The sequence below is a fragment of the Apiospora marii genome (genome assembly GCF_038362585.1).
Source record: "Apiospora marii strain CBS 49790 chromosome Unknown utg000011l_segment0_segment0, whole genome shotgun sequence".
NCBI classification, from domain to species: Eukaryota; Fungi; Ascomycota; class Sordariomycetes; order Amphisphaeriales; family Apiosporaceae; genus Apiospora; species Apiospora marii.
Genome location: NW_027117382.1, coordinates 1,228,203 through 1,255,127, shown reverse-complemented (window position 1 = coordinate 1,255,127; position 26,925 = coordinate 1,228,203). Strand labels below are relative to the sequence as shown.

Below are 26,925 nucleotides of genomic sequence, written 5' to 3'. Positions count from 1 at the left end.
CATCTCCCTATCTATAGAGCCAACGCCCGAAGCTCCCGAATGCAAGTATGTTCATTTCATCGCTTATTCGTTCCGTCGTTTCAGACAATACAAGACCCCGTATCTATATGCACCGTAATGCCTTTTGGGGGTTCGCTGTTGACGCCTCGTCCATTACTGCACCGTCCAAAAAGAACAATCGACCAAGACCCCTTGGTCTAACTGGTAATGATGACAAACCAAACACGCTTGCTGGTAATACAATGTAAACACCAGCCATCGTCGCTTTCTCTCTTCCCCAAACTCGATCATTACACGTTATAAGCCATTTTCAGATGGCTAGACTCTTGACACACGTCCATAGGACGACGGGTACGACCACGTTATCATTTCCACCCGTGAGTACCGCTTCTGTAAGACTAGCCATGGAGGCGCAGAATCCGGCCTTGGACATCGTCGTGCCCAGGCTGTCGAGCTCAGTCGACGAAGGCCAGCCACCGATGCGAAGCCATGCATGAGCCGCCAACAAGCCCAGGAACACGGCTAGAGCAAATGCCACGCTTCCCTCCAGGCTCTTTCCGCCGCCCCAAAGCCACTTGCGATGACCGTACCGTCGGCCGATCAAAGAGGCGGCTGCGTCGCCAAGCCCAACGCATATGACGCCTGCCACCATGCTGACTTCACGGGTGGGCACCTCCCAGCCTTGTATATAACCAGTGCCGCTACGCGGCAGTGAGCCGAGTGATAGCCAAAGTGGTATAGCACATCCAATGAGGAGGAAGATGTGGGAGATAACCACCGGACCTCGAAGATCGCGGCCATCCACGTAGGGCGCAAGGAAGGCTGCCAGGGGCTTCGAGAGAGGCGGAAGTTGACTGGCCCGTAACAGGTCAAGTAGCAGGAAGATGGCGAGCACAATAGACAAGGCCAACCCGGTAAAGGTTGGGTCAATGTAGATGGATGGCGCAAACATGGCTACCATCATGAAGTGGAAAACTTTTCGACGTGTGTCCACTTCGTAAACAGGCGACAGTCGAAATACGACTATGAGACCAGCACAAATCACCGCCAGGCAGTAAGCGCTGAGCAGCAGCCTGGTGTTGGCATCGCCAATAATTGCATGTCGCAAGTGCTGAACCCATCCACCGCCAAAAGATCCGAGGTCATCCATGTCAGGACGGCTAGGCAGGCAAATCCACGACTCCAGGTTTCGGCTGACGACTTCTAGCCGGAATTTGGGCAAGTCGCCAAATAAGTAACCCAGGGCCCATCCCACTGGCTCATAGCTATGCAGTGCATTCGTCTGCACAAACTCCTTGACTCCTATCCACTTGTTGGGCACAAAGACGGTGTCTATGATCAAGGCATAGACATATAATGCGTAGAGCCACTTCCGCCATGTAGCTTGCTCAAAAGTCAACGAGAAGAACGCTCGAACCGACGTAGAAGCAGATCTCTTCTTTCTGCCCGACGGGGTATGGGTGTATGACTTCTTGGGCAAGTGCTCAACACTGGAGAGTGTATGTCTCCTGAGATGACCCACTCCCCGTTTCGCCTCCAAGGAGCTCAGGCGTGCTTCCTGCGGCAACTTTGGATCAATAGCAGGTACTCCGATCTCCATGGTACCTGGCTTGTTAAGCCCAGCACTTTGACGCCGCTTGCGAGGCTTGCTTGCTGTTGTTTGAAGGCTTTCACTATCTTCAGCCTCGTCGAATGCTTCACAAGAGCTACATGACGAGCTGTCCATGGGTGCGTGAAACAAATCATGCCGCACTCTTTTCCACGGCATCAGATTCGCAAGAAAAGACGATGACCGCTTTGATGAGCGCTCATCTCGCTTGAAACGCCACTTGGGTACACGCGCCAGCGTGATTCCCCAATTGACGACGTTTGTGCCTAGGATAAGCAAGTTAAGCCCACCGATCCATAACATCCCCTTGAGAATGACTGCCTGCGGTGACGATGACAGCAAGAGAACATTGATAAGAGCCACCGAAAGGAGCTGGAGCTCTGCGGTAAGAAGACTTGTGGTCGTCAAAGAATGTAGGGTTTTGCACAGATGTTGGTGCAACGGATAGAGGAGGATCGCAACCTCGGGTAGCAAATTTGCAAGTTTGGCATTGGGCAGCTCTCCGATAGAACCTGCCCCTTGTGAAAGAGTTGCCTTGCTGGATAGAAAGAGCGGGATACACGTCACCAGCCACTGCCAGGGATTGCATGCATGGTCCTGAGACGAGGCGAAGAAAAGGGACGAGGGGAGGGAACAAAGAGAGAGCATTATGTTGGGGAGTAGGATAGCCTGATTATCCATAGAAATTAATGAGGATACGAGTAACGTGATGGCAGGCGGGTATAGAAGCGGAGCAGGGTCGAATGTCGTCGGTATTGATATGACGGACCAAACCGGCGGCAAAGCTGAAGTTGATCTATGTCTATAACCCCAAGTCAAGAGTCGCAGGGGGTAGAGCAGCACGAGGGCACACATGATACCGAGGCTTGCGAGTAGCTCTGCAGGGACGTCGTCAGCCACTTGCCATAAACCACTGTCCATGCATCGATAAGGGGGCTTACCTAGGCGCCATTGATGCAGAGCTGGCCGTGACTGTTTGTTTGTATATACCGCAACTCCAAGGGAGCCGAGTAGCAGAACTTCGGTAAGTCGTCGCACGATGACCTTGTTGCGCCTCGATACTTCTGCTGCGGACCGTACGTTATTTCCTACCGCGGCATCCTTCTTCGGCGCATGCGATGCGGACGTGTGCCTCCGGCCATCGTCGTCGTCGAACGGGCTCGGCGAGGGGAGAGGGGTGGAGGTGCCTGATGCTAGCTCGTTGCGCCCCCGTAGGCCCTTGTGCAGTCTTGCCCGCGGGGCTGGCAGGCCTTTGAGGAAAGCCTCATCGTCGGCTTCGGTACCGCTGTCGCTACTAGCCGACGTGTCTCGCGCGACGGAGGGGAAGGTGGTGGCCCTCTGGGGAAGGGTGCTGTCTAGGCCGGCGCGTGTCGCCGAACCGCGGGGAGGGTAGGCGAAGCTGCCAGAGGGCTCGAGGAGTTCGAACTGTTGACGAGCGTATGGATGAGGGGATCTGGACAGAAGCCTGAGGTCATCTTGCTCTTCGTTCGAATCGTTTCGAGGGTTCTGGGCAGCTGTTGCAGGATCTAGCTGCTCGGGCATGACGGGATCGGCGCCCAGGGTTGCTAACGGGTAGATGGCAGCAGCGCGATCGAACGATTTGGGGTTTGTTGAGAGTCAATTATGCGAGTGCTCAGGTACATAACTGTGAGCGGGTTTCAAACAGCAGGCCTGGAGATGTGGATGTATGTTGTCTGTTGTCTGTTGTCTGTTGTCTTCCTTCTAAGAGAAACCCGACTAGGAAAGTTCACGCATGGTTCGTTATTCGTAAGTTGGGAAAGCTTGAATTGAATTCACATGCAAATGCAGATGCCACTTTCCAAGCTGTCGTCAGTACAACAGGAACCTGAGCTACGGTCCGTCTCCAATCCCCAATGGGAGGGGCCCCAGTTTCTGTGGCTGGAGCCCCTGGGCAGATCTCTAGGCTGAGCCTCATTCCATACGCCCTACCTAAGGACGCAGCTGCTTAGAATTAGTAGAGGGGGAGGAGAAGAAAAGATAGGAAGCCTATTTTACATAATTTAAATATCACAGATAATATAGTCGGTTCGTCTCTAAGAACCTCCACGTATATTTCGCAGCTGTCTCAAAGGGACTTATATTGGCCACCAACCCAAGTATCCAAGGCCTGCTAGGAATATCTACCTACCGTTCACGCTCGGCCCCACTACGAGAGATATGCAAGCATGGCAACTTCTGTGTGAGCCGGGAGATAGACGTTATCGAGTATTTTGGCAGCGGTTACGATGGCTGGAAAAATTGCACCACAACTTACTTTATATGAGCAGACGTGGGAGCTTCTGGTGATATGGGTCTGTAGGCGCGGTACATAGCTTTTGGCAAGAGCCAGGTCCCATGCCGTGTTTGGCCAATCAGATATGCCTGACAGTCGGGTCACTAAAAATAGCTGATGAATGATTCAGCGCGGGTTGATCGCTGGGCCAGTTGCGTTGCCAGCCAGCCGCCAGCGCCAGCCTTACCTTGCCAGTACCTACAGTATGTGCATAAGGAACCTTACCTAAGGTTGCCTACCTAACACACTGTACAAGTAAATAATGAGTTGACAGCCTCAACTTTACGTCAAAATGTTTGTAACATATCTGTCTCCCTTCTGCAGTGCACTCAAGGCTAGATTGGGCTGAGGAATGATACCAGTACTTATTGTTGAGCCTCTTCTCCCTGGTTTCAGGTGTCTCGGCTCTGAACGTTTAGCCGATCATCAAACATCCGATATCGTGAACGACAACCCGCGTTACCAAAGCAAAGTCTCAGGTCAACCTATGGTCAATTGATCAAATAGACACGGGGTGCGAAAACCACGTAGAGTAGGATGCATTGTTTTGTACGGTAAGCTTGCCTGATAGGCTATTACTGTGAAGCATCAACCGGAGTTTGGGCTTTGTGGCTTCTGGATATCCTGTTTCATGGACTTGTGCACACATTCTCCTCGATTGTCCCCAGGCGCTGAGTGGACAGCAAAGAGTCTTGGCTGCATGGCGCGCGCATATGTGTGATCAAGTCGCACAGGCTGGGTTGCACCAAAAGTTGGGGAGGAGGCGAGTGTCAAGTACGCCGCGCTGAATAACCGCGTGCATGCTACGGTGGAGTGGCGCCAAAAGACACCCTCCTCCTATGCTTCTGTCAACTTCTGTCAATGGTCCTCTCAGCTCACCTGTGTCGTGCGTTGTTGTCTGAGATGAGCAGCCGCGAGAGGTCATCATGTCGTAGACTGACGCAATCAGATACGAAGTCTTGCATCTGGTGGTTTACGTTGTTGCGCCCATTGAAGAAGACCCTGCAATCTCGTGAGCCCTGAAGGTCGCTCTCGGACGAGGTGAAGCCCGACCGTACAAAGCCAGTACGGAGTAGAAATTCTCGTATTCAGACGTCATCAGTGTGAAAAGTCAACAACCCCAATTGGCTTCCTCCGACGCGATGTGGAGTATTATTGCCCCCCACCTGGATTTAAAGCGCGAGAAAAACCAATGGCCATTTGGCGAACTCCTATCTCGCGGATCAGCATTTGGTCAAAGCTAGGGAGATTCGTAGTGCGTAGCCCGGCCGGCTCTTGCATGCCGTGCTTGTCTGCACAGTAGACACCAGAGGCTGAGCAGCAGCGCCAGTGTCTGTGCCAGACTATCGTCGATGCAGCCACTCTCTGCCACTATCAAGCACTGTAACATATGGCATCATACCTCTGCCAAAGCTTGGCAGATTTACAGTGGCGTTATGCGATTGTGCAGTAGGTAAGTGCCCATTATGGTAGGCGTAGCGAAGATTGCTCGTAGAAGTAGCAATTGGCCAGTAGAAGTCCAACTGCTCTTGTTGAAGACTGCTTGTACATGTAGGTATATTATTGAAGATGTGTCGACATACATGAATGACCCTTTTGGCGAACAAGAGCTGTGCCAGGGGTGGCAGCAGCCCCCGGGTAGTTTGTAGGTGTGGAATCGCTAGAACCGAGAGACAGGTCGTATCGGAGAAAAGCGGCGCAGCAGTTCTTAACGGTGCCACGGTGAGATGTGGATAGCATGCTGCATAGGACCCCTGTCCTGGGCAGTGGCCTGTCTCCACGGAACTGATGCCCGGGCCCAACCTCTTTTTTCGTACCGTGGTCGTACACCCCAACACTCCACGAGGTTTTCTGCACAATGTACTCGACTGGATACCGCAGCCCGTCGCCCGTCTCTAGGCTGCCAGAATCCCACTTGGCTAGGCCAGGGTCCCTGATGTGACGATTGTTAGTTGTAGTAGCTGTGATCAAGCGCCGTGTGTTTCGGGTTATCAGGATGACAGCTGAACTTCCCATCTCTCCATCCGCCGATCCAGTCGTATTTGCCTTTGGGGGGTGGCATCCACCACAAAGTTGATCCTTTTTCTCCGTCTTGTGTCGACCATTGAAAAGACTTGAGCCTCCTCTTCACTCGCAACTCCTCCTCCCCTCCCCTTCTTGCCACTTCCGGCACATCGGTTCTCTCCTACATTAGCTCCTAATCAACTGGTGAACCGGCTTATACACCCGTTCCATACTAATACTAGTCGCGCTGCCGCCCCCTCATCCTGCACTACGACCACAATACTCACGCAGTCCATCACTCCATGATGCAATAGGGATAGCCGACTTTGCCATTCGTTAATTTTTCCGTTATTCCCTCGCTCTCTGCAGCTGTAGTTCTGCATTAGCCCCGCGCCTTATCTCAGACCTGGGGACTTATATCTCATCTCATCTCACACCACTCGCTTCCTCTCTTAACGCACTTTGCTCACAATGGCTCCCACGGAACTGCCAGTGTACCGGGACGAGAAGGCCTGTCTGACCCACGACGCGAAATCGAACCCAGTCACAAAGCCGGCCTGTTGCAAAGGACACAGAATGTCTTCTACTCGCAAATGCTGCCTCGGGCTGTTTCTCGTCTTGTCCCTGACACTGGGCTTGGCAACTGCTGGAATCCCGGGAGTGAGCAACGGCCCGGCTGAAGGACGAGCAATCGTTGGTGGACAAGACTCTGGCATGATGATGGAAGGTTCGGGCCCAGCGTCACCTGATGCGCTGCACAAGTTTCTGCATTCGTGCTTCCCCGGCACTTTCAAGCATGATGCTGCTGAAACCGCGCAGTCGCTTGCAAGGCGTCAGAATGACAGCGCCACGACGAGCGAGGCCTCGACCGTCACGTCCATAGACGTAACGACTGAGACGGAGTCGGAAACGGTCACCTCGGCACCGGAATCTTCCCCTTCATCAAAGCCGGAGGAGACCAGCCCTGCCCCTGAGACAACCACAGCTGCCCCTCCCCCCACGACCAAGGCCCCAGAAACGACGACCAAAGCTCCGGAAACAACCGCGGCCCCGGAGACCACTACCAAGGCCCCCGAGACGACGGCAGCACCCCCGACAACCAAGGAGCAAACGTCGCCTGCGCCGCCGCCTCCGTCAACAGACGACGCGCCGAAGACCACCGAACAGCCGCCGACCGTGGAGTCCACGACTGTCAAGCCCACGGACACCCCCGAGGAGACCACCACCACGGCCGCCAACCCGCCGCCCACCACTGCGCAGCCCGGCACGACGATGGTGACGGCCAAGACGACGGAGACTGCTAAGACGACCGAGACTAGCAAAGCTGACAAGCCTGGTACGTCCGCCGAGCCGACCAAGGAGACTCCGGTGACCGTTACGGTCGTCTCGTCTCCGTCGGGCGCTGCTCCTGTCACTGTTACCATTACCCAAGATGCCCCTCCTGTCTCTACTACCCCCCAACCATCCCCGTCTCCTACGCAAGAAAGCTCTCCCGCTCTAGAGACCACTGAAAAAACCACACAAGAAACTTCTGCTGCTCAGGGTACGTCACACACCGCACTTGGACGTTCTTGTATTGTCTCGGTTTTCTCTGTCTCTCCATCTGTCCTTTTGCGATGTACCCTTTCTTTCTTTCTTTTCTCCCCCTGAAATACCACTCAGTCACAACACAAGCTCGCTATCTACCATCCGTTCAACGTTTGCTAACTTGCTCAAATAGACACCACCATGGTCACGCAGACGCCTGAAAAGACGCCTACCACCACGTCCAAGACCTCCACCTTTGTGTCGACACTGGAGGGTGGCACGGAGACCACCATCACCACCGTCGAAGTGGTCACGGGCGAGGCCGCTGCCGCGACCCCGACCAACGACGGCAGCGGCGGAGCGCTGCAGCACGGCAACCCCGCGCCGCGCCTCGGTGCGCCCATCTACGGAGTCATGGCAGGAGCCGTCGCCGTCGGTGGCCTTTTCTTGTAAACAGGAGAAAAGAGAGAGAGAGAACATGAATCCCACACAAGCATCCGACCATATCACACACACTCGAAGATCTTACGGCCATACAAAGATGATGCGAACGAAAACTTTTTTTTTTTCACTTTTAATACGGCGTTAATTATAGAAAGCGACACAAACTTCCAGAGAGCATTTACACACTAGCGTCAGCATTTGCATTATATAAGGAGCATTTGATGGCATACACATTCCTTTAAATGCCAACTGGGAGTTACATATATATTGATATCAGTTGGGATACAACAAAAAGCGCTACATGGTGCCTGATCAATCTTGATGGATCCAGGCGATGAGAGAGAAGACAAAGGGGCATATCATGAGTTATACGACCACATGGCCGTCCGGTCCGTTCACGACGTTGGCATTTGGTAATCATAGAGTAAAATAAATACACCTTAACGTACCTCCATCATCCCTTGACAGATGAAGTAATCGAGATCTGTGGCGTAGCATTGTCTCAGAAACCCAAATCACAACAAGAAGAGACCGAATAGCAAGAACGTGGCCAAAATGAAGATGGTGATATTGTAATTTCAGCATAAAGTCCCTCGCAAAACAGATGGCTTTCACCAATGTGTCTTCTTCTAACGACTCTCGTTTCTACCACTAACTTTCCTGAAACGCCGAGGATGGGTATAACTCCCACGTCTAAAGCAAATGCATAGGCTAAATCAATTCCCAGAAGACTCCGTTCGTCCAATAGCGACAATAATACCACGCCAAAGCGAGTTTGAATATATACAACGCGCGAGAAAAAAAGCTGCTGCGTGGCGGCGCATATAGCACTAGCCGGGTCCGATCTTGGGCATGTCGTGGTGCTCGCTGAGTTTGGACAGGTACGTGTTCAGCTCCTCGACTCTCTCCTTGTGCGTCTTGAGGAGCTCGGGGCGCGAGCTCGAGGATTCGGATAGCTTGAGCAGCTGTGATTTTGAAAACCAAAGTCGTCAGTATCTCCTTTCTTGTCGCGCAATAAACAAACAGCCTCGTCTCCATTGTGGGTTGCCGACTTACCTTCTTCCGCTGGAACTCCTCGTGTCGCCTCTCGGCCTCGGTCTTGTATTCCACCAGCTTCGCCTCGCCGTCGTCGTGGTCGTCGTCGTTGCCATCATCTCGCTTCTTCTTCCGCTTCTCTCCCTCCTCGTCGCTTCCAGTCTCCCGGCTCTTCTTCTCCTTCCTCTTCTCGTCCGACTTCGATGGGGCCTCGCCCGTGGAGAGCGACTTCTCGAGGTCGCTGCCGGCGCCGCTCCGGTCCTTCTTCTTCTTCTTGTGCTTGGTCACCTTGCCGCCCTTGAGCTTCAGGGCGCCCCCTCCGCCGAAGGACGAGTATTCGTCGGCCGGCATGGCGGGTGAGATAGAGCAGGCAATAACGCTGTAGGTACGTTAATGGTTGCAAGGGGTAAGAGAAGATAAGACGATGGGTGACGTTTTGGCAGAATGGCCGAAGAAAGATTGAGGCTGAGGTGGGCTATCGCCTTTGACGGGTAAAAGTGGGACAGTTTGTTAGTCAACCCCCGGAGGTTCCCATCAAGCAAGATGCGATATGATGCCAGACATGCAGGCCTTGAGCTCCTGCAAGAGGTAATGCAGCTGGCCTGTCAACTTGAATGCAGAGGCCTTATTTCGAAATGCAATCTCTCAAGATAGACAGGCTTCAACTGAAGCGGCGGCCTTCCTAAGTTTTAGTCACCCACATGGACAGGCACTGTGGTTTTGGGGATCCTGCAAGTTCAACCTACAGGCGTGCCATGTCTCGTAGCTCGCCAAATCAGATACTCAACACTACCTACCAGATAGCTTTGAGATACCAGATATATCCACGTGAAAACCCAGCCTCTGGAATATCTGAAATGAGTTATCAATTGGCTGCCAGAGTACCGAAGTACTGCGCCCACCAGTACGAAGCTCTTGGGTAAGCGCATGCCGGTAGGCCTGGCAGAGAGCCGGCGCAATAGCGGACCGGGCAGCCAAAGCTGATTGCTCGAGACCGACCGCGGCTGCGGGCCCCACTCTGCAACAGAATAAAAAGCCTTCGCTCGCGCCCAGCTCTTCTCCCTTTCTCTTCTTTCCTTCCTTAGATCAAAAAGTAACCCAAAGCCGCCACGACCATCACCTCGATAACTCTACAGTGATGCGTTGCCTTTCTCATTTTCATGAGAAGCGCTTTGCAGACCAAAATATCCTGATAGGAAGTTTCTCGCGCGACGTCTAGTCAATGCGCGTGGAATGTCGAAATACCGGGAGACATTTCCATGTAATAAATGCCAATTTTTTTGCGTAGTAGCGATCGGGAGAGTCCCGGATCGGTCGATGGCTTAGTAACGCCGCGTAGATGAACATGCCAGCAGTTGCTACGGCAGGTACTTGTCAATTCCTCTTGGAGCCAATTGCATTTCCTTTGCATTTGCCAATCGATGTACATGACAGTCCTTCAAGCCGGCGGAACGTCGCGCGTATCGCACTCGCAACCTAAGCGCCATTTGCTGTGGGCATGTCCTGCCAATGCACAATCTCGATTGCATTCATACCTCCTAATGTTATGAAGTGTTGCCCAGCTACACTTGATTGGCATGCATGTATTTTGCCTGTTTGCGTTCCCACGTTGTTGACGAACGCCTTCACGACGGAACGGGTATGCGCTGTCTCACGTCTGTCTCTGCAAGAGAATTCCGCTCCGGCGAGTGTAAATCTCGCTTCTTTCAGGTATTCTCCAACTGCAATCCAGACCCTGAGCAGTCTACAGTAACCTGCTGAGCATTCTCACCTCGAGTGCTTTGTGTATGCTGCCAAGAGGAATGCCCCGTAATCCCACACCCATTCTTCGCCAGATGAAGTCATCACCGCAGCAATCACCGCTGCGAGCCATGGGGAATTGCTCTGCTGTGTACTGCGTAGCAAGGTAGGAAGGATGTTCGGTAAGACACTCACTTGCTGTGTTCGTGAGATGGACTTCCGTCTTCGTCTTCAGTATAAAGATGCCATGCCGTTCTCGTTCATCATGGTCTCTCTTCTCCTCATCAGCAGCAATCAACAGTCCTTTGCAACAGCATCCCCCCTAATAATCTCAACAGTCACTCGTTAACAGACCCCTCGGTCTACCACGCTCTTTATCAACCACTACACTCCTCTTAGGATAACCAGTACACACATCACTACTACTTTACTGTACACTTTTTGTGTTATACACTTAAAAAACAACCAACCAACAAGATGTCTCTCGTCAACGGCACCTCCACCGCAGCCTTCCTGTCCTGCACCACGCCGCCCCCGGGCATGGCCACCGTCACCGGCACCCAGACCGTCTTCACCACCGTCTACCAGACCGTCCTGAAGGCCGCCTGCCCCACGAGCCAGTGGATGGCCACCTACACCATCACCGAGACCTGCACCGGCAACCAGGCCGCCTACACCCCGGCCGCCATCCCCCCGGGATTCGTCGTCACCACCGTCAAGTGCGACGCCTGCAAGCCCTCCGCCGATGTCGTCATCACCTGCCCTGGCCAGCAGCCCACGCTGGCACCGGGTGCTCTGCCCACCGTCACCATCCAGGGCAACGGTGTCACTGCTGCTGTTACGGCCAGCCCCGTCGGCGCCCCTGGCATGGGTGGTAACAACGGAGGCGCTGTTCCTCCTGTCACTGCTATCGGTGGTGGCAGCGGTTCCGGCTCTGGCTCTGGTGCCGGCTCTGGTTCAGGTTCAGGCTCTGGTGCCGGTGCCGGTGCAGGCGCTGGTGCAGGTGCCGGTGCCGGTGCCGGTGCGGGAGCTGGTGCAGGTGCTGGATCTGGCGCTGGTGCTGGTGCTGGTTCCGGCAGTGGTTCTGGCAGTGGCTCTGGCTCTGGATCCGGCGCTGGATCTGGCAGCGGTTCCGGCAGCGGTTCCGGCAGCGGTTCCGGCAGCGGTTCCGGCAGCGGTTCCGGTGCTGGTGCTGGCTCTGGCTCTGGCTCCGCTCCTGCCTCCAACGCCAACTCCAGCCCTAACTCCGGCTCAGGATCTGGCTCCGGTTCTGGATCGGGCGCTGGCTCTGGGAGTGGATCGGGCTCTGGCTCTGGCTCTGGATCCAGCGCCAGCTCCGGCACTGGCTCCGGCTCTGGCATTGGCAAGGGCAACTCCGTCTCCAACGGAACCATGAGCAGCCCGACCATGCCCGTCACAGCCGGTGCCCCGTCTGTGAAGAAGATCTCGATGGCCCTGACAGGTCTGGCCGTTGCTGCGGCGCCTTTCGTCCTTCTGTAATCATGTTACAGGCTGGGGGTTTTCTTGGGACGGCGATGTTTGGAGGCTCTAAAGGGCTGGGTATTCAGGGTTCATACTTTGGCGGAAAAAGGGTTCATGACTTATGCGAGTGTTTTTCTTATTCGAGCTTGTTGGTTTACTTAATCATATTAGAACAGACGTTTTGGCATGGGGGGCTAGCTATACATCTGAGGGCTGATGCTGCAGAGGGCTCATTTGGATTTTCATGATTCTACGCGTTTGCTTGCTTTAGCATTGAATTTAAACAAAGTTACTACAATCAACCCAGCTCAATGACTTCTGCTGTAATAAGCCGACTTGAGTGTCCATTGTTGGAATGGGAGTGTGTCGCCAGAACTGTACGCAAGCCTGGTCTGCTTGCTTCCACCGCCGGAAGTGCGAGTTGCAATGCCATTGTTCACCCATTGTTCGCCCTTTGCCTTCACAGCACCCCAGAAGTCCTGCAGACAAAGGGGCGGTGCTCGCTAAATCTCATACGGGCTTATTTGTGCACTGCTCGTGACGGCGAGAAATGACCATGGTTGGAGGCCATTGACATCGCGATGCACACCGAGGATACATAAGGGCTTTGGCATGCCCAGGTTAGTGCACACTTCACAGCTTGCTAGTGTACACCGAATCGTCCGAATAAGCAGTCAACTATTTGTTGTATATCATCCTACGACTTCCTTTATCAACAAGATGGGCTTGAGAATCGACAGAAGGGGCAGCAAAGCGACGCCTAAACCAATTGCCATCAGATCACACAAACGCTACACTTCACTGACCTGGAGAGATATCCTGGTGGATCGTATCAAGAGATTGAACCGCTTGCTGAATATACAGCAATACGAGATCCGCGTTCGATATCAGGAAGTAGCTGCTCGCTACCAAGAAGTGGTTGAGCTTCGCTGGGCCCTCCTGAAGGCCCAATGCTTTGAACAGGCACGGCAGCTGTTCGGGGCGCAACTAAGCCACGTCGTCTACAAGAACATAAACGTAGGAGGGGAAAAGACGGCTCTCCTGGTGTCGGTTTATTGCATGGATCGCCAACCTAGTGATAGCATCAACGGTCGGCCAGAGAGGACGGCGCTACCATTTCCCTCACCGGAACAGCAGGAGTACGAGCTCGAACTGCTCGACGGCTGCCTCGCTGACTCACTGCAGAGATCCCAGTGGATGCCCCGGCGTCTTGTGCTGGAGCTCTGCGATTGGAAAAGCGATAATAGCGTATCGTCACCGGACTGGCCGTACGTGAGTAGGAGACGGGCCGAGTTCTGCCGGGGCAGTTTCGATGCCTGCGCAGCCTGGCGGAAGGAGACCCAGTTGTCACCGACTGAGGTTGCCAAGGTCTCGGTTGATACAGCGCTCGTAATATGTGATGATGACCCCGGTGAGGAATCCGGCGAGGAGTCATACGCAGAATCAGTGACTCCGTGATTAGTGCTGGGCATTAACTTAGTCACTGGGCAAGGTCTGGGCCTTTAATTGTCCATGGGGTTTACGTTTTACTTAGTTTCAACTTGTATGAATCCTACATATATCCATTCTATATCTAAATATATCGTCTCTATTAGCTAATTGTATAGAAAGACCCGCCTCGTAGAAGAGCCAAAGAACAACTCCATTCTTGAGATTTACCGAAACAGGCCAGGCCTCTGAGTCCACAATGCACATCTCTGACAGCAGATTTATCAAACGGGTATACTTCTTGGCATAGACTGAATATAGAATACTGAGCTCCGCTGATTGGCTCACATGATCTTCGTGCCGGCGCCAAGCGGACAACACCGGACCCCAGATACAGAACCCCAAGATTTCCCACTCAGCTACCACCTATTATCAACAGGCAATAGGACAGAGGAGCATTGCTACGGTCGTTATCTTCCCAATTGACAATATGAATGACGAGTGTAAATGCGCCCGCTCGGTCTCATTAGTCAAGTTTAGCCGTCAGTGGCAGGCAGATATAGGTGCGTTTTTGTGGGCGTGCATGTGTAGGAGAGGGGAAACCTGACACATGCAAGTGAAGTCGAACGATTCATCGTTGTTCGCTCCCCAATCACATGCCTCGCTCTTCCTGGCTCTGCTTAATCGAAAGCGCATTACATCTGCATTGCCTACGCGACAGCCGGCAGGAGACAAAAGAGGAACATTCGCTGCCCTCAAATAGAAAAGGAACCTGGATACAACGGGTGGTCACCTTGTGCAAAGACGGGTTGATCATGTAGGACAGCTTAAGCGAGATGTGTGTGGTCGTGCAAAGATCGACACCGGAATTTCATTTTGTGACCGTTCGCGTTACTCCGATTCGCAAGCATGCTCTCCTCCAGTTCATCCTGTTATCAGCTGCTTATTTGACACAGCAGCAGCAGCTAGAGTCTACTGTCGAGTCTATCTGCTTAGATGGACGCGCCATCCATGATAGCCAGAACCGCTGCTTTGGGAACCGACTGGAGCTCAGCAAGTGGCAAGGGGACCACAGACGGCTGGAACGGGGAAAGAGGACGATCTGGCCGCCGGCTATGCATTTAGCGCTGCGACAGCAGCACTCTGGCGGCCTAGATGCTGGCTGATATGCCCCGCAGTGCCAAAAAGTGCTTCAACTCTCTCTCTCTCTTTTGGCGGGGCACCAGCTGAGTGCAGATCCATTGTAGTTGTACCTGACGGAGCTCTCGCTCTCCAGTATTAATCTTCGAGGCAGCGTTCACTTCTACTCGAGGAGGGGCAATCACCAGACGTCTCACCAGGGAAAGCAAGACAAAACAAAGGGAAAAGCATTGAGCCTCCTGTCCGTCCCCCCTGTTCCATTACCCTGGCAAACACACGATTGCGACCAGTCAGTCGCACGAGCAAGAGAGTGTCTCTATATCTTTACATAACCTCTGCTCTGCCCAACGCGTGTCGCCTCTCGCTTTGAATACTCGCTGACCTACCACTGCATTTTCCGGCTAAAATTCTCAGCCCTCCAGTTTTCTGGCATTGTCCCTCCCTCGTCTAAGTCGAATCCACCAAACCTCCATCTTCTCTACACGGATTGGGCAACATTCCTACGTCATAATCATAATAATCGTAATACGTCCCCTCCGAGTCGTCGCCGTGATCTGGCAGATCACACAACTTTTGTTCTACCTGCACCCAAGTTCCGCGGCGAACCTCCCTCCCTTCCTTCACCTACCGACTCCTACGATTTACCCCTCCAGTCGCGTGTGATGCCGGTGCCGTCTAAGCAAAGAAAGGTCGCCATAGTGGGTAGCCGTTCTGTCGGTAAGTCTCTCTGGCACAACAATTACTATGCCTTTAGCATGTGTTATACACAAAGCTTTATATCTGCAAGGCCGTCGCCGATCGGGTTCCGCAGCTATAACATGTCGCGTTACTGACATGTGCAATTCCCACACCCATAGGCAAATCCTCGCTCGCAGTCCAATTCGTCGATGGCCACTTCGTCGAGTCCTACTACCCGACCATCGAAAACACCTTCTCGAAGCTGATCCGGCTTAAGGGGCAGGATTACGCGACCGAGATCGTCGACACAGCTGGACAGGATGAGTACAGTATTCTGAATTCGAAGCACTTCATCGGCATCCATGGCTACATGCTAGTCTACTCCGTCTCCTCCAAGGCCTCCTTCGAGATGGTGACCGTCATCCGCGACAAGATCCTCAACCACCTGGGCACTGACTGGGTGCCCATCGTCATTGTCGGCAACAAGAGCGATCTCCGCCCCGAGCAGCGCCAGGTCAGCAACGAGGACGGCCAGAAGCTCGCCGAGAAGTACAACTGCGCCTTCACCGAGGCCAGCGCCCGCTACAATGAGTGCGTCGCCAAGGCCTTCGAGATCCTGATAGCGCAAATCGAGAAGGGACAGAACCCTAACGAGCCCCCGGATGGCGGCAAGTGCCAAGTCATGTAATCATGCAAGGGTCCGGTCATGGAAGGGTCCAATTGCGGCCGAGCTGGGCTCAGCCGTTACGATGATTCACGACAAGACGATCAAAACCAGACGGCATATGAACATTTTCACCGGATACTGGATCTTTTAGAGTCAGGAGGGTCTGTGGCCATAGACATTGAGTTGGTTTTCCCTTGGAGTTGGGCGATGATGTTTGGACGCGTGCTTTCCCGTTCAGGATGTGGGTTCTTGATTCGATAAATAGTCGTTTGGAGTAGCGTCCTGCTGGCCTGTATATAGGGTTGCAAACACCATCTAGAGGGATCTTTACGAGAAGAATCCACGTCACAGAGAATGTTGAAATGGAAATGTTCGCTGTCACATTGCATTGATGTTGTGCTGTACCCCTATCCTCTTCCGATCATTCACATCATTCACGGGAAGTATCATACCAAGAGCAGCACTATCTCCATCAAGGGGATACTCGCTTCCAAAGCCGTGCTATGACGATCAACACTTTGATATGCCCAATAACAGCTGAATGGGAAGCAGGAGTCTATGTAGGGGCTACCCCTTCTGAGATAGGAAGAATTCATACGTGCCCCTGTCTTAGCACTGATGGATTCCTTATTCCTCCCGGTGACAAGACACTGACGGGAAGGAGACTGGCTCTTGGAGGTACAGGGACGACAGCCGGCTTGCCCACTCTCTCGCAAGCCGACTTTCCTCTCGGGATGCTGCTCGCGTGTTATCTCAAAATATTTCCTCAAAGCTCTCTTCCTGTCGGGCAGACCTAAGTATGCAGCCACTTTAGAAAGTTAGATGACCTGCTGTGTCTAGGTCAACGAACCGAGGGAATAACTACTCACTTCACGATAGTGGGCGCTTAAGTTTAATCGGATGAGCTTGTTTCCCACGTGGAGCAGAATATTCTTAAAGACCATGATTCGCCATCCCATGAGTCCTCTCTGGTTTGTGCATAATCTAAGCTGGCTGAATCTTTATTCTCCCTCTTCATTTATGGAACTTGGTTATAGCAACTGAAGATCATACCTGAGCTTTTCGACCCATCATCTTTCGGCCTTCGAGGGCCTCGAATAGAACCATCGCATCATCACAGCGACCCAAAAACACCCTGCTTCAAAATGCAGTTCCATAAGATTATTCTTGGAGGTGGGCATATTCTATCATTGCCTCATGGGGTTATCTCTTTATTGATCAACGTCTCCGCAGCCCTGGTGGCTCCCCTGGCTCTGGCCATGCCATTTCCTGGACAGTCCAGCGTATCCCAGGCCGAATTCAACAACGCCAAGGCCGATTCTAAAACCAGTGCTGACATTGGTTGTGGATGTAGTGTATTAGGATGCGGCTGTGGGTGAATCAACGCCAGCTCTCATGACATCATGCATGGGGATGAGGACCACGGTGTTCGGGGGTATGATTCGATCTCCAGGGCAGAGCAACAACACCATCAACGAAGTTGGTGGTGGTGTTTCTGGCAGCAATGATGTAAGCACTTTTGAATAGGGGGCTCGTACCAACATACCATGGTTCGGCTGAGCAGCTTTATTGTTGGACTTCCTACCTTACGCTTCATAATACTACACTTGTATACATCAGATGCGAGCAAGGGTTTACACAGGTATGTACATTACATGTCGCCTCTTTTGCAGTCATTGTAGTCAAGTTCGAATTTGGATGTTCTGGGATAGAAACGGAGCGTGCTCCTGATCTCACAGACATCAACCGCCCCTGGTGAAAGGTGTCGGCTCCCCCGTACTGTACTGAAGCACAAAAACAAGGTAGGCGCCATCTTCATCACATACCTCATCTGATTACTATCCTCGTCGCATCTATCAAGGGACGTCAAAGCGTAGACGGCACGCATAATAATAATAAGAAGACGGTCTCTTCATCTAAACGTCGACGCGCGCGTCGTACGTAGGTCAACGCAAAGCTGTTATCGCGGTGGACTCTACCAACAGACCATCTAGTGACTTACCAAGCCAACCAACATTTAAACGTTATGAACTTTGCCTCACCTACCAAACCTCCCCAACAGGCGACTTGGGCATTTGAAACCAACCCCGTGATTCTGACGACTCGCTTTGTTATCCACCCCGGAAAGGGGAAGGATGGACGTTATGATACAATGAAGCCACCTGGGTAAGTTTACTGTCGATAATGTTGCTTCGAGGCTGGGGCATGAGCCCCTATAGTACAAGCAAGACAGAATCTTCAGCAAGGCCTGTAACGACCGCGTTCAATGCGATTCTGCGCACGTGGGCACCCGAGGGCACCACAGCCGAGAAAAAGGATGTATTCTCGTACCACGAGGTCCTGACGCACACACGATGTCTCACGAAATCCTCCCTCCGTCAATCTCAGCCACATCAAGAAAGATCCAAACAAGCGCTCTAATAAGGGTAGAAAGCTGTCTACAGGTTACCAGGCCAGTGCCAGTACAAGTTACTGATTACTACCGGAGAAAGCCCCTTGTACCCCAGAGTTTGTGTCATAGATTGGAGTTTTCTGGTCTTTCCCCCGAAAGAAACGGACGACAGTATCGAATATAGCAGAGAAATGTTTTACATAAATTGTAGCGCCGAGTCCCAACCTGCTTACTTATTGTTCCTCTTCAACGTCAACTACGGGCTCGAATTCCTCCTGAAGAAGTGCCTCTACAGACACCACAGTTCATGCTGAAGGACTACATGAGAATGCTCACCTCGAGCAATTCGACGAGGATCACGAGGCAATCCAATGATTCTCTGGAAACGTTCATAGTCGACAGAGTTACTTTAATGCTTGAATACATATGCTTCGAAGTAACCAACATGGTCACTTGCAGCTATTCCGAGATGATAAGTCATGGAGTCCGCAAAGGCCAGGATACCCGGTTGCGTCTACGTAGAGCACTTACCTGATAATCAGATAATCAGGTACCCAGTGTATCCCTCGACGTATCCAGTGATCCCGTCGCCAATTATTCCATCGCCAGCCACTTATTACATTGCCAATTGTCAGCTATCCCACCCCTGATCATTCCACAACCAACCCGTCACTGGAATAATCGGTCGCATAACCGAACATTTTCGGGGTTTACTCTACTAGCATCGAGACGTCACAAATGTTAATAGCATGTACCAAATATCTGGTATGGGCGGTGATTATTGGCATACTGGCAAGTAAGGGGGTTGTATAACCACCCCTCTAGGGAGCAATAGGGGGAAGGAAGGGACCCCTCCAGTTGCGAATTCACCTACGCCAACTTCAAATACCTGCGCTTTGAATACGACACGTTCTTCGCTAAAGGTAAAAGTCACGTCTGCAAGAGTATTCCCGCATGCAATATCTGTTACCAATGCCTTGGCATGGGCGACGAGAACGCTGGTATGAAGATTGCTTAGGAGTGCGGTTCGGAGGTTTTCATTGCTCGTAGTTCCTACTTACTGCCTACTTCTATGCCCAAGTCAGCCCAAGGCCCAAGTCGAAAAAAAGCCCAAAGTGCCCCACCGTCTGATAATGCCCCTCATCAAAAATCCAACCCCACCTTCCTTGTTGATCTGTGTACCAGAATACCGAAGTCCAAACATACCACCTTCTGAGTCACCATCCTCTTGTCGCATTCTTTTTGTCGGCCCTCTCTCTCTCGTTTGCCCCTGAAGTCTCTCTCCACCGCCTCTCAAAATGCTCGACGCCATTGATTTCATCAAGGAGCGCGGCGGCGACCCCGAGAAGATTCGGGAGTCGCAGCGCCGCCGATACGCCCCCGTCGAGGTCGTCGACGAAGTCATTGCGATGTGGGAAGACCACCGGAAGACCAACTACGCCGCCTCTCAGGTCAACACAAAGATCAACGAGACCCAGAAGGCCATTGGCGCCAAGAAGAAGGCCAAGGAGGATGCGGCCGACCTGCTCGCCCAGAAGGCCGAACTTGAGAAGGAGAAGAAGGCTCTCCTCGAGTCTGCCGCCGAGAAGGACGTCGCTCTTAAGAAGAAGGTCGGCTCCATCGGAAACTACGTCCACGACTCCGTGCCCGTCCACGACAACGAGGACAACAACGCGGTCCTGCGGACGTGGGCCCCCGAGGGCACCACCGTTGAGAAGAAGGACGTCCTCTCGCACCACGAGGTGCTGACGCGCATCGACGGCTACGACCCCGAACGAGGTGTGAAGGTGGTCGGACACCGTGGATACTTCCTGAAGCAGTGGGGAGTCTTCCTGAACCAGGCCCTCATCAACTATGGCCTCGAGTTCCTTATGAAGAAGGGCTACACGCCCCTGCAGACACCCCAATTCATGTTGAAGGACTACATGGCCAAGACCGCCCAACTCGAGCAGTTCGACGAGGAGCTGTACAAGGTCGTGGATGGCGAGCCCCAGAACGACAAGTACCTGATCGCGACCTCGGAACAGCCCATCTCTGCCTTCCACGCCGACGAGTGGCTGCAGGCCAAGGAGCTCCCCATCAAGTACGCCGGTTTCTCGACCTGCTACCGAAGAGAGGCTGGTTCGCACGGCCGAGATGCCTGGGGTATCTTCCGTGTCCACCAGTTCGAGAAGGTCGAGCAGTTCGTCATTACCGACCCCGAGAAGTCCTGGGAGATGTTCGACCAGATGTTCACGACCTCGGAAGAGTTCTACCAGTCGCTGGGACTCCCTTACCAGGTCGTTGCCATCGTTTCGGGCGCTCTGAACAACGCCGCCGCCAAGAAGTACGATCTTGAGGCGTGGTTCCCCTTCCAGGGCGAGTACAAGGAGCTTGTTTCGTGCTCCAACTGCACCGATTACCAGTCTCGCGCGCTCGAGATGCGCTTCGGCACCAAGACCCAGACCGAGACCAAGAAGAAGTACGTCCACTGCCTCAACTCGACCCTGACCGCCACGGAACGCGCTCTCTGCTGTATTCTGGAGAACTACCAGACGCCCGAGGGTCTCGTCGTGCCCGAGGTGCTTCGCAAATACATCCCTACCAACCCCGAATTCCTGCCTTTCACCAAGGAGCTCCCGAAGGATTCGACCTCAACAAAGGCCAAGGGGAAGGCGGCAAAGAAGGCTGCGCCTGCCGCCGCGGTTGCCGAAGCTACGGAGGCAATGGCCAAGACGGCCGTGTAAGGAAGGAACGATGGTAAAATGGGTTACGGTTACTCCACAGAGACTACATATGATTAGACGAGACCCCCATGATTCAATTAAAATTATGACCTGATTATACCAATCGTGTATAGGATACACCAGTGATATAAGCGCATAAGTGACTGTCGTATAGCCCTGTTATTCAATGAGAGTCATTGGTGACAGTATCGGCATAGCTGGCATTAACATTGACATTGACATGGCTGACATTGGGGTAGCCGACTAAGAATGGGGTTTGTAGTCGGCTGGCTGACAGTGGTTTACGCGACGAGGTATTGCCGTTTCTTTGTTATAGGTGTCTTTGTGCAAGGCCAAGTAAGACAGGGTAGTAATAATCCGGGGGATCAATTCAAGCAATTGCTTAAACCACCCTTGCGCAGCACCCAGCACCCTCCCCCTAGTTTAGGGGTCCAGACCCAACTTTTAAAGCCAGTAGCCACTAACAATGCACACTGAAGACGGCAATTCAAATGGCCCCCCATCATTCCAGACATCATTACGTCCAGGGTTGCCGGCTATGAGACTGACTACCTGCCAGCCTCACCCGCACTCGATACGAATCATTCATTGTCTTTGTCCTCTACAAACACGTCAACTGGGGTGATTTTCTCACCATGACTGATGTGGACTGCCTGTTGTAACACTGCGACCACACACGCTACTTATTAGCCGTTGCCTACTCTAAAAACCTCCCGAAACCTTGGAGGACCCTGATTCCCGGCTTTTCGGATTCTCGGATTTTTAACGCATGTATGCCACCACCCCTAAACCTGCCTAACCTGCCTAACCTAACCTGACTTAACCACGCATATGAAAGAGTCGGACGAACCGCCGTCATACTACAGACTACCTGCGCAGCCAAACACTGAGAAGTGTACATATTCCTAGAAGTCGTCGGATTCCCAATCCAAGGGAAAAGAACAGGGGATCCATCTTGCTTTGGTTCCCATCATTTATTGCCTTCCTTGCTGCGCCTAGTGAATACTACATAACCTTTCCCCACGCTGATTTCCACGCTCTGCACTTGGACGGAGAGGGCGACGAGGAAGGGGAGGGGAGGGGCCCAACTTTGAGTTTTACTAAAGCCTGCTCTGGCAGCGACGACGCGTCGATCCCGCCTGCATCTCATTCCACTCCCTCGGGGGTGCTTATTTAATAATGGCAACAGCAGACACGCTGAAATGCCCCTTCCTGTGCGGGTTTCATACTGTTGAGGAGTATGATATATATCTGGTCAGTCACCCAGCGCATCGCATCGCATCGCAGAGTCCCCGCGACGTTTGCGCTATTTGGTCCTTAGGGCACTTCACTGACATCATAGGTATATAGCACATGGAGACGCAACACTCGGAAGGCAAATCGCCTTTTGCCGTGGATGAGGACCACCCCCATCCTCCTCAAGAAGCCATCAAGCACAATGGCGACGGGGATGATGTGTCATCTTCCGTAGCTCCCAGCGTGGAGGAGGTGCACTATGCCGAATGCCCCATTGAGAGCTGCGGCGAGGTCATCACGCTGGCCGAGTACGATGACCACATCGAGCTGCACAACCTCGAGGAGGCCGCCGGGGACACCAGCAGCCGGAGCGCCAGCGGGTCCCCGTATCATCAGCACGCCAACCGGGACGGGTACCAGTCGCCCTATTCAGAGCAGGAGCCCGCCGCCGCGGTTCCGCCCACGCGACGTCATCACGCAGACGGCAGCAGCAAGCAGGGCAACTCCATACAGGCATGGAAGCAGATCCTGCAGATGCCCAACGCCACGAACCACAAGAGGCAAAACCCGGAGTTCGAGGCGGCGGAAGAGAGACCGAAGAAGCGGTTAGGCAAAGCCGAGCTCGGGAGATACGCCCATGAGGATAAGATGCCCGACTGGCTGGTGACGCTACTGAAGAAAGAAGGCCAGGTGGTCGAGCAAGGGGTGATTGGCGTGCTCGAGCAACTGCTGGAGAGCAACCCGTCAACGAAATATGCATATCTCTGCCACCCTTGCGTCCAACACGTCTCTAAGCTGAAGAAGGAAGGTGGTTTCTGCGGCTACCGGAACATCCAGATGCTGTCTTCCTACATCGTCGGCACCAAACCCCCGGGATCAGAACACTTCCGAGGCAAGTTGCCCAGCATCTTCAGAATCCAAGACTGGATAGAGCGTGCGTGGGATCTTGGCATCAACGCCCAAGGGCGCATCGAGACAGGTGGCGTCAAGGGCACGCGCAAGTATATTGGAACGCCGGAGGCCCAAGCAATGTTCCTCGGCCTGGACATAGCTGTGGAAGCCCAAGGGTTCAAAGACCAACAGCCAATCATCGCAGAACGAAAACTGCTCGACCATGTGCAAGGCTATTTCGAGTCAGGCGATGTCGACCCATCGCGAAAAGTCCGGACGACATCGCTTCCGCCCATTTACTTTCAGCATCGCGGTCACTCCTTGACCATCGTCGGGCTGGAGAAGCGGTCCAACGGCTCGGCAGAGCTGCTGGTCTTCGACCCCATGTTCCGCGACCCGCAAAGCATCACGAAGCTGATCGGGCGCGCGTTGAGCCACAAGACCTCGCCCGACAAGTCGTTGTCACTTTATCGACGTGGAAACAAGTATTTGAAGAAGTACCACGAATTCGAGCTCTTGAAGTAAGATTACCCTATAAATACTTTTTCATATCCCGTGTGAATGATGCTGACTTATGTACCTATTGTAGGCTGATCCCCCGCCGGCCACCACGCACACGGGCGGTCACTGTTACCTAGGTCTCGGAGCAGCTCCGAGGCAGAGGGAGAGTATGCCGTTGGGAAAATGGCATATGACGACTTAATGAAATTCGCATAACATAGAGGGGCGCAAGCTATTACATAGAGATGCCTTGCCTTGGTCTGGGCCAACCTGGTTTATTGGGGTTGGGAAGGTGGCATGCGTATGGAATGGATGGATCTATAGGGTATTACTGGTTCTTGTAGCATAGCGTGAGTGGCAATCATCGTCGATTGAATTTATTATTTTGGTGTCATCTGAGGCAGCCTTTCTTTTCTCCTTCTCGACTTTGGATGCGACTGGTGTGTTACACCAAGTTCAGCTTCATAGCATCCAAATTGGAAGTGCGGCGGCAGTAGTCTGGCCAGTATGGAGTACCTAGGGACATAGATTAACAAGACACCGGACTTACCAAACAGCCAGGCATGCTTTCTCCGACAACTAGCAATAGATACAGCGATGATTTGACCAGGGTATTACACTCGTATGCTATTATACTTGGATGTTTGACCCATTGATTTTTCCATTGCAATGCTTCAAGCGCCGGCAATTGATCTGGCGATACCGGTGTCTACTGAATGTCGCTATCTGGCCTGGGCCTTGGCCGGCCTATAGACTTGCGCCACAGCTGGGATCAAGCAGGTAAAGGACGCGCAAGCAAGCAAAGTCGAGTGTAGCCACAACAAAATTTGAAGCTAAACCTGCGGAGCCGGAACTTTCAAATAGGCAAGCCGATCCGATCGATCTTGGACAAGTATTATTGAAAGGCAGCTATCACCAAGGCAAAAGCGAAGAATTATATCTGAGCCAAAACCAAAAAGAACTGTCACCACAGCTGCAAATCTAGAAATCCATATTAAACTTACCTAATCTTGAGCCTGTAAAGCGTTCCACCACCAAACCCATTTATTCATCCATCATCATGGCCGCCTCGTCCCCCGAAGTCAACTTCATCACCGGCAACGCCAACAAGCTGCGCGAGGTCAAGGCCATCCTGGAGCCGGCCGGCATCGTCGTGCGCTCCCAGGCCGTCGACCTGCCGGAGCTGCAGGGCGAGATCAAGGACGTCACGCTCGAAAAGTGCCGCGTCGCCGCCCGCCAGGTCGGCGGGCCCGTCCTGGTCGAGGACACGTGCCTCTGCTTCAACGCGCTGGGCGGTCTGCCGGGCGTGTACATGTAAGTTGCATACTCACCTGTCTACACATGTGCACACTCATATAACTGTGTGTGTGTATGTGTTGGAGACAACGAATGAGACGATAAGATAAAAAATACTAAAAAAGACGGTAAAGCTGACAAGACACAGCAAATGGTTTATGAAGAGCATCGGCCACGAGGGCCTCAACAACCTGCTCGCGGCGTACGAGGACAAGTCGGCCGAGGCCGTCTGCACCTTCGCCTTCTCCAAGGGCCCGGACCACGAGCCGATCCTGTTCCAGGGCCGGACGCCGGGCAAGATCGTGCCGGCGCGGGGGCCCGGCCACTTCGGCTGGGACCCCATCTTCGAGTACGAGGGGAGACGTAAGTACCTATTACTTATTTTGGGGGAGGGAGGGGGTTTGCTACCAGCGACCGCACTCCACCTCGTTCTTTTTCGATATTCAGAACTAACGTTGGCCACATAGGTACGCGGAGATGGACCCGACGGCCAAGAACAAGATCTCGCATCGGTTCCGGGCGCTCGACAAGGTGCGAACCTGGGTCGAGGAGGGCATGAAGGAGGAGAAGAGCGACCAGTAGAAAAAAGCGACGACGACAAGACATGAGACAAGATACCACCACGAACTCAAAAAGTTAAGGACTTATAGATGATTTATGATCAACTTTTTTCTTTCTTTCTGTGTGAAAATCAAGTGAAAATCGAGCAAATCCATCCATCCCCCAATCTGGCAACTATACTTGTTGCCCAACTAACTGACCATTCGTAACGCCGTAAACTCATGCAATGATGTCTAAAAGAGAAAGAGAGAGAAGTTGACTCCTCTCGTCCTTAAGCGCTCGCGTCCTCGGCGTTGTCCTTTCTCCACTGCGTGATCCACTGCTCGATCCTATCCACGTTGCTGTCCATCTCGTCGGACGTGTTGCTCTGGAGCTCCACGACCATTTCCTCGTCGTACGAGTCGCGCGCCTCCTGGAGCAGGACCTGCATGATCTCCGAGTCCAGGTTCTCCTGCAGCTTGGCCTCGGGGTATTTCCTGACAAGGGGGTTAGAACAATTCGTACTTCTTCTTTTTCTTCCTCCAGGGCTAGGGGAAAAGTGACTTACCGCGCTGCCAACCGGTCGTACAGGGTCGTCGAATCCACCCGCAACACCACGACAAGGTCGATCCAGCTCTCGGGGAACAGATCGCACGCGTGCCAGTCTATGATGCAGCCGCCGACCTTTGCCTCGTCCTCCATGGCGTCCAGTAGCTGTCGATATTGGTTAGCCCACTATAACACACCAGAGGTTTCCGCGCTTGATTCCTTTCATTGCTGTCCTCAGCCAAGTCAAGGGATGGAAGCATAATGGCAGGGAGGACAAGAACACCTCCCTCCCTCCCTTCCCAGACAGCAGATCATCGACCGTTCTGTGGTGAAAAGATTTTCCCTACCTTATCCTCATCCACGATCCAGCATCCAAACTCCTCGTCCCAGCCCTCGTGGCACTCCTTGTCCTTGACGATCTGGTTGACCGAGACGTGGCGCAGCCCCGTGCGCTCGGCCAGCATCTCGCAATGCGTCGTCTTGCCGACGCCGGGCGTACCCGTGACAATGATGTTGGGCTGAGTGCGAGCCATGATTTGCTTGCTAGAATTCTCCTCTTGCTGGAATGTGTATCTCCTATTTCCTTCCCTTCTGATATTCAAGAGCAAGTAAGTGAGTGGCCCCACTTGAACAATTTGGTCCGTTTGGCAGGTCCGAATTCCGACTCAACTGAGCAGTGTATACTTCGGAAATGAAGATGTTAAAAAAGGCGATTTTGTTGGCGGCGTAACAATAGTTATCGTTCCA

General features: G+C 53.0%; 10 protein-coding genes across 10 annotated transcripts; 7 read left to right on the top strand and 3 right to left on the bottom strand.

The window, feature by feature from the left end:
- Positions 1 to 310: 310 nt before the first annotated feature.
- Positions 311 to 3,151, bottom strand: PG985_013450 (uncharacterized protein; the record flags this gene model as incomplete). The annotated part of the gene is made up of 1 exon (XM_066833216.1): positions 311 to 3,151. One exon carries the CDS (start codon positions 3,149 to 3,151, stop codon positions 311 to 313), a length of 2,841 nt encoding a protein of 946 aa, XP_066677956.1.
- A 3,226-nt stretch (positions 3,152 to 6,377) lies between these two features.
- On the top strand, positions 6,378 to 7,886 carry PG985_013449 (uncharacterized protein; the record flags this gene model as incomplete). Its single annotated transcript, XM_066833215.1, has 2 exons — positions 6,378 to 7,449; positions 7,627 to 7,886. 2 exons carry the CDS (start codon positions 6,378 to 6,380, stop codon positions 7,884 to 7,886), a joined length of 1,332 nt encoding a protein of 443 aa, XP_066677955.1.
- Positions 7,887 to 8,707: 821 nt separating this feature from the next.
- Positions 8,708 to 9,263, bottom strand: PG985_013448 (uncharacterized protein; the record flags this gene model as incomplete). The annotated part of the gene is made up of 2 exons (XM_066833214.1): positions 8,708 to 8,842; positions 8,934 to 9,263. 2 exons carry the CDS (start codon positions 9,261 to 9,263, stop codon positions 8,708 to 8,710), a joined length of 465 nt encoding a protein of 154 aa, XP_066677954.1.
- A 1,866-nt stretch (positions 9,264 to 11,129) lies between these two features.
- On the top strand, positions 11,130 to 12,152 carry PG985_013447 (uncharacterized protein; the record flags this gene model as incomplete). The annotated part of the gene is made up of 1 exon (XM_066833213.1): positions 11,130 to 12,152. The coding sequence occupies one exon, from the start codon at positions 11,130 to 11,132 to the stop codon at positions 12,150 to 12,152; it is 1,023 nt and encodes a 340-aa protein (XP_066677953.1).
- Positions 12,153 to 12,854: 702 nt separating this feature from the next.
- PG985_013446 (uncharacterized protein) lies at positions 12,855 to 13,592 on the top strand (the record flags this gene model as incomplete). The annotated part of the gene is made up of 1 exon (XM_066833212.1): positions 12,855 to 13,592. The coding sequence occupies one exon, from the start codon at positions 12,855 to 12,857 to the stop codon at positions 13,590 to 13,592; it is 738 nt and encodes a 245-aa protein (XP_066677952.1).
- Positions 13,593 to 15,364: 1,772 nt separating this feature from the next.
- PG985_013445 (GTP-binding protein rhb1) lies at positions 15,365 to 16,068 on the top strand (the record flags this gene model as incomplete). The annotated part of the gene is made up of 2 exons (XM_066833211.1): positions 15,365 to 15,419; positions 15,560 to 16,068. The coding sequence occupies 2 exons, from the start codon at positions 15,365 to 15,367 to the stop codon at positions 16,066 to 16,068; spliced, it is 564 nt and encodes a 187-aa protein (XP_066677951.1).
- Positions 16,069 to 19,737: 3,669 nt separating this feature from the next.
- PG985_013444 (seryl-tRNA synthetase) lies at positions 19,738 to 21,165 on the top strand (the record flags this gene model as incomplete). Its single annotated transcript, XM_066833210.1, has 1 exon — positions 19,738 to 21,165. The coding sequence occupies one exon, from the start codon at positions 19,738 to 19,740 to the stop codon at positions 21,163 to 21,165; it is 1,428 nt and encodes a 475-aa protein (XP_066677950.1).
- A 1,353-nt stretch (positions 21,166 to 22,518) lies between these two features.
- On the top strand, positions 22,519 to 23,817 carry PG985_013443 (peptidase family c78 protein; the record flags this gene model as incomplete). Its single annotated transcript, XM_066833209.1, has 1 exon — positions 22,519 to 23,817. One exon carries the CDS (start codon positions 22,519 to 22,521, stop codon positions 23,815 to 23,817), a length of 1,299 nt encoding a protein of 432 aa, XP_066677949.1.
- A 1,036-nt stretch (positions 23,818 to 24,853) lies between these two features.
- PG985_013442 (inosine triphosphate pyrophosphatase) lies at positions 24,854 to 25,671 on the top strand (the record flags this gene model as incomplete). Its single annotated transcript, XM_066833208.1, has 3 exons — positions 24,854 to 25,107; positions 25,238 to 25,456; positions 25,557 to 25,671. 3 exons carry the CDS (start codon positions 24,854 to 24,856, stop codon positions 25,669 to 25,671), a joined length of 588 nt encoding a protein of 195 aa, XP_066677948.1.
- Positions 25,672 to 25,921: 250 nt separating this feature from the next.
- Positions 25,922 to 26,711, bottom strand: PG985_013441 (POS9-activating factor FAP7; the record flags this gene model as incomplete). The annotated part of the gene is made up of 3 exons (XM_066833207.1): positions 25,922 to 26,126; positions 26,198 to 26,343; positions 26,526 to 26,711. 3 exons carry the CDS (start codon positions 26,709 to 26,711, stop codon positions 25,922 to 25,924), a joined length of 537 nt encoding a protein of 178 aa, XP_066677947.1.
- Between the last annotated feature and the right edge of the window lie 214 nt (positions 26,712 to 26,925).